The sequence below is a fragment of the Tupaia chinensis genome, unplaced genomic scaffold (assembly GCF_000334495.1).
Source record: "Tupaia chinensis unplaced genomic scaffold, TupChi_1.0 Scaffold000225_1, whole genome shotgun sequence".
In the NCBI taxonomy this organism is placed as follows: domain Eukaryota; kingdom Metazoa; phylum Chordata; class Mammalia; order Scandentia; family Tupaiidae; genus Tupaia; species Tupaia belangeri.
This window is the reverse complement of record NW_006159700.1, coordinates 2,010,720-2,017,186: the sequence shown is the minus strand read 5'-3', so window position 1 is coordinate 2,017,186 and position 6,467 is coordinate 2,010,720. Positions and strand designations below refer to the sequence as shown.

The 6,467-nt window shown below is 40.9% G+C and overlaps 1 protein-coding gene across 1 annotated transcript in view; it reads left to right on the top strand.

The window, feature by feature from the left end:
- Positions 1 to 3,818: 3,818 nt before the first annotated feature.
- The window catches only part of NAB1 (NGFI-A binding protein 1), a 37,977-nt gene continuing 35,328 nt past the window's right edge, over positions 3,819 to 6,467 (top strand). The window contains exon 1 of the mRNA XM_006147817.2: positions 3,819 to 4,676. Within this exon, the coding sequence (XP_006147879.1) occupies positions 3,858 to 4,676 (819 nt within the window). The 5' untranslated portion in view covers positions 3,819 to 3,857. The remainder of the gene's footprint in view (positions 4,677 to 6,467) is intronic.

Below are 6,467 nucleotides of genomic sequence, written 5' to 3'. Positions count from 1 at the left end.
TGATACTCTTTCTGGAGTAGGAGGAAAAGCAGTCTTCCTTTAGATGATTTAGAAGATGCTGACACCAGCAGTTGGCATAATGACTATGTCGCTGGACTCCCATATAGTCGACTGCGGTTCAAGTCCTGGACCCGGTGGCTTAAACTTACACTGGGCACATATGCATGCATGCCCAAGATCCTGAGAGGAGAATGGAGGAGAAGGGATTGTGGCATGGCCATCCCCCCTGAGGGGTTATTTTTATCCAGAGGCATGAACACAAAGGTGGACCTTAACCTGGATGATTGGGACCAGCAGATGGTGTAATGGCTATGTTGCTGGACTCCCACATGACTGACTGCGGTTCAGTTCCTCGACACGGCGGCTTGAAACTTGCCAAGTGCGTGTGCGTGTATGCCTAAAATCCCAAGAGGAGAATGGAAGAACAGGGATTGTGGCTTGGCCCTTACCTCTAGTGGGCGATGTCTCACTTTCTGTCTCTCAGTCTCTCCCTCTCTGGTGAGTGCACACACGCTTTAGTCAAAAAAATAAACAGCTCTCTTAAAAAAAAGGGGGGGTAAGAAGAATCTGCATGATCACAGAACCTGGAATTTTGGCACCCTGAGGATATAGTAACTAGTTTGTCTCATTTGCCAAATCATGGAAATCTCCTGAGATGCAGCTTGGGGGGGGTGGGGGGCTGGGAAAATGCGGTTTTCAAAAGCACTTCAGGAGATTTTCTTGGTGTTGGTAGAAGCTGTGGGGCTCTGTTCCAGTCTTTTTGAGTCTTTAGGAAGTCACTAGATCACCTGGTTTCGCTCATACTAGCTGTACTAGGGGAGCCCCAAATGTGAGAGGGTTTGGCCATAATATTTACCAATTCCAAAGAATACACCCACAGGTCCAGCCAGGGAAAACATGAGTTAACATACATAGGACAGGATGTCCACTTATGGCCAGGGAGAGGGTGGTCCGTGCCATCATGAGCACGGGCTCAGGCCATATATGTTCAGAGGACACAGGTCACCTGTAAAGTCAGCACAGATTCCTTTTCTCCAAGGCAGGGGCCTAGTTCCTGCATACATAGTTTGAGGGTGACAGTAAAAGGTCAGTTTATCGATTCGCAGAGTTGCTAGAGCTTGTACATTAATTTAGTGCCTCTGATCTTGGGATATTGATGTGGGAGAGGAGTGCTTACCTCTAGAACAGCCTTAGCCACGAGCCAGTTCTGTGAGTTAAGGGAATGGTCACGAGATGTTCATGAGGTCCAGCCAGACCTGCAGCTGCTTCTCAAGGAGATAAGGTGAAGAGGGAGAGGGAAAAGAGCTCAATATAGGGAACCTACTCTTGCTGGCCCTTATACATAAGGGACCATACACTTGACCATACACTTTCAGGAGGTCACTAGTTGATGAAAACAGATTAGGATGACACAGAGATGCCAGGAGATAAGCTTTCCCATAGTCAGTCATTGGTGTGGTAAAGAGACACATTCTCCATGGTTAGGGTTATTGAGACTAAAATTTTGTGTAGCATTCTAGCTGGTAGCATAAAACAGAAATCCCAAGTTTGGTGACCTTGTGGCTTTGCAGGATATTCCTGATATTCTGCTTACATTATCTCCCAGTTAACTATCGCACCATACTATTTGAATTGAGAAGGGATCTTTCATTTTCCTCTGCTATGTTCTTTTAGCCTTTTGTAGTTTTCTCCACAGAGGGATACAGGGTCCTTTTAATCCTAAATGGAAATACTTTGTATGTGGGAGGTCTCCAGGCAACTCTGAACAACTGCTAAGGCTGCTGAGAGGTCATGAAGTACTTTGCTGGATTGTCTGTCTCTAAAAACAAGCTTCTTGCTCTTGCTTGAGCTCTAAAACTATTTCCTCGTTCTCTCTCTCTCACTATCGCACCATACTATTTGAATTGAGAAGGGATCTTTCATTTTCCTCTGCTATGTTCTTTTAGCCTTTTGTAGTTTTCTCCACAGAGGGATACAGGGTCCTTTTAATCCTAAATGGAAATACTTTGTATGTGGGAGGTCTCCAGGCAACTCTGAACAACTGCTAAGGCTGCTGAGAGGTCATGAAGTACTTTGCTGGATTGTCTGTCTCTAAAAACAAGCTTCTTGCTCTTGCTTGAGCTCTAAAACTATTTCCTCGTTCTTTCTCTCTCTCTCTCTCTCTCTCTCTCTCTCTCTCTCCTGCTGCTGCTGCTGTTGTGAGGGCTCACCCACCTCCTGGTTCCATGCTACCTGTCTATCCCTTAGACTTAGTACTAGTACTTAGACCCCTGTGTTTTTTAGTATGCAAGACTGTAAACATTCTACCCTCTGCCACGCCTTTGAAAGGGATTCCCACCATCTTCATTTTTCTTTATCCTCAATACTATTCTAGGCTCTTAGATACATAGTTTGTGTCCATAACTCTTCTCTTCCTGGAACCACAGGAATTGTCCATAGGGCCACCCAGTGGCATGATAGTTAAAGTGGTTGGATCCCACATGACCACCTGTGCGGTTCAAGTCCTGAACCTGGTGGCTTAAAAAACACTCCAGGCACTTGTGCTTGCATTCCCAAGATCCTGAGAGGAGAATGGAGAAAGGATTGCAGTGTGGCCGTCCCATTCCCCGTGCCTCTCCTACCTCCCATGGGAGGGTCCTTTCTCACTTTTCCTCCTCTCTCTCTCTGGGAAACACACATAAATGGTAACTATTTCCTCTCTTTTATCACTTACATCTAAGTGATCACCAAGTTTTGTCACTTATTTATTTGAACTGTTGCTGCCTCTCTTTTTTTTGGTTCCTAAATTGACCACCTTCTATTTTATGATCTTCTATTTGTACTGAACTCTTTCTCCCTTTGCTTGCCACACTAATCTTGCTAATTTTTCTTAACACAATGGGAGTAACTACTACCGTTTTCATTGGACTGTTGTGAAGATTAGACACATAATGTATTATAAAGTGTTTATCATATTTCCTGGCACAAAATCAGTTTTCAGTGCATGGTAGCATACTGTATTTCTTCTAAAAAAATTTCTTTATTATTATTATTATTAATTTTGACCAGAGAAAGAAAGAAAGGGAAAGTGAGGAAGCAAGCTGCTAGGTCCAGGACCCAGACTGCAGTGACCCATGTGGAAATCCAGCTCCTTAACCACCATGCCACCTGCCAGCCCCCTTCCATACTATATTTCTTACCTCTTAAAAAATATGATTGTATTTCACTTCAACCTCTGGGTCTACACCATAGAAGCAGCAAAATCTGTGTCCAAAAATATGGGTTATAGTGCCCTGGGAACTTTGGTTTAAGTCCCCAAACTCCTGCTTATGAGTTACTGTCCTTTAAGAGAATAGGTCAGTTGGGAACCAGCAGTTAGTGTAATGGCTATGTCGCTGGACTCCCACATAGTCGACCGCGGTTCGCGTCCTGGACCCAGTGGCTTAAACTCATGCTGGGCGCGTGTGCGTGTGTACCCAAGATCCCGAGAGGAGAATGGAGAAGGGATTGCGGCATGACCATCCCCCCGGGGGGTGATTTCTCGCTTTCTGTCTCTCTGTCTCTCTCTGTCTGGCGAGCGCACGCGCCCTATAGCGAAAACCTCTCAAAAAAAAAAAAAAGAGAGAGAGAATAGGTCAGTTTAGTTACTGACCTTTAGGGTTGTTAAGAGTATGAAATGAGATAATGTTTATGGAGAGAATGTGCTCGTAGTAGCCAGGTGCTATGCAAACATCCCTAGGTTTTTTTTTTTCCTGTTCTGTTACCACATATCACATTCTTAAATCCTGTAGTGTTAAACTTATGTGGTTTAAGAAGTTTGAAGCAAGTGTAGTGACTTTTATTTCTTTTCTTTTTGCAGGTTAAACCCAACCACAGTAATGGCCGCGGCCTTACCCAGGACCCTGGGGGAGTTGCAGTTATATAGAATATTACAAAAAGCCAATCTACTTTCTTATTTTGATGCCTTTATCCAACAAGGTGGTGATGATGTCCAGCAACTCTGTGAAGCTGGAGAAGAGGAATTTTTGGAAATCATGGCACTTGTGGGCATGGCTAGTAAACCCCTTCACGTTAGAAGGCTACAGAAGGCTTTGAGAGACTGGGTTACAAACCCTGGCCTTTTTAATCAGCCACTGACTTCCCTCCCTGTCAGTAGCATACCCATCTATAAATTGCCAGAAGGATCTCCAACGTGGCTAGGAATAACATGCAGTAGCTATGAAAGAAATAGCAATGCCCGGGAACCTCATTTAAAAATCCCCAAATGTGCTGCCACCACCTGTGTGCAGAGCTTGGGACAGGGGAAGTCAGATGTGGTGGGGAGCTTAGCACTGCAGAGTGCTGGTGAGTCCAGACTCTGGCAAGGCCACCATGCCACTGAGAGCGAGCACAGTCTCTCCCCAGCAGACCTTGGCTCCCCAGCCTCCCCAAAGGAGAGCAGTGAGGCGCTGGATGCTGCCGCTGCGCTGTCTGTGGCTGAGTGTGTGGAGCGAATGGCCCCCACGCTGCCAAAAAGTGACTTGAATGAAGTGAAAGAACTGCTAAAATCCAACAAGAAGTTGGCCAAAATGATTGGTCACATCTTTGAGATGAGTGATGACGATCCGCACAAAGAGGAGGAAATTAGAAAATACAGTGCAATATATGGCAGATTTGACTCGAAGAGGAAGGATGGCAAACATCTCACACTTCACGAGGTAAAAAGCCCAAGTTTTTCTTGCTTTATGTGTATGTGGTATGTTTCTTGTCCGTAGAGGTAAGTTGGTGGTAGCTTGCAACAAAGGAGATAGACTCCTTGAGAGCAAGGTTAAAAACATTTCAGTGTTACCAAAATATAACTCTTTTATGAAAATTGACCATTGTGTTAGGGCTGTATTTGTTGAATTGAAACATGTTGAAACTTTGGAACTACAATGTAAGGTGACTTTTATAAAAATGTCAGAATTTAAGTAGTGAAAGCATAAAGCGTTTACACTCGTAAGTCAGTTTTTGAATTAAGAAATAAAATAGGATTTTAAATATAACCATTCATTTAAAATTTTTTTCTGTAGCCATTTTTTAGAAAAATCATTTTTTAAAATAACCAGAAGCAATTTTCTGTTAGCATAGAAAACAAAATTATCATAGTTGAATGTTGGAAGAATTATTACAGCTTTGAACATTTTCCCATGTTACCATTTTAGCATTTAGGTTTGACATTTGGCATTAAAAATTCTTGTTTTTTAATAGCACTCTATCCAGAAATATTCTGCTTAAGAGTGTGTGTGTGTGTGTGTGTGTGTGTTGTGTGTGTGTGTGTGTTTTAATAAACTCTCTTTTTTTTTTGTTTATCTGGCAAATAATTCAGCTCCAGCACAGGCTCAAGTCTTTTCTACTGTCCTTCTCCCAAGTAAAATGATCTATTCTTTCCTTTTCATTTTTATCCCCAAATATACTTCTGTCATTGTAACCTTAATGTCAATACTTTATTGTATACTGGTCTGTTCCTTGTATATTTTGGATTTCTCCAAGACAGAGACATGCTTCATTGATCTTTACCCAGTGTCTTAACGCACACAAAGCTGGGAAAATAAATGGCTAAAAAGACTTTTATGGCTCATTTTTTAAGTTGCTATGCATTCTTTAGAAGAAAGAAATGAATTCTTTGAAAAAATATTTAGATTGAATATAGTACTTCATGTTCAACATCAAGTCTTTCCTTCTAGAGTTGATCTTTAACAGGAAAAGAATATATCTTCATTGCAAAAGTACTCAATCATTACAAAAAAGATATAAAATAATTGAATCTGTAAACTTTCAGATGCTTTTCTTTACATATACAAATATGGAATCTTTTTTCCAGCATTGTTCTAAATTTTCCCCTCTTTTTTTTTTAATTCAAATTATAATATGCTGTTAGGTATCTTTTCAAGTCTATACATGTAGAGCTACCTGATTCATTTATGAGTTGCATTATATTCCACAGTATGAAAGTGCCATTATTTATCTTAACCATTGACTCTTTGGTATCATTTAACAAGTTGTTTCCAGTTTTTGATATTATGTATGATATATGAACATTATTATCATACGCATTTTTACTGACTTCTGCATGTTTTTCTATAAAATGGATTCCAACATGTAAAACTATGGAATCAAGAAATATGTATATTTAATATTTCAGTAGATACTGCTAAATTGCCTTCTAAAAAAGCTGTAATGACTTACGCTTCTGCTATCATATTTACACAAGTGTCTGTTTCTCTCCATTCTTGCTAATAATGCCTTTTACATTCTTTTTAATCTTTGCTGGTGTAATAGATGAAAAATTTCTCATTACTAAAATTTACTTTCCCTAGTAAGGATGATTATCTTTTTATGTGTTTAACAAACATCTACTTTTTTTTTTTTTTCCATTACATCTTTTTTTTTTTTTTTTATTTTTTTTTTTATTTTTCTTCCAAGAGTGAGCAAGAGACAGCACGCCCAACAGGGTCTTGAGGCTTTCA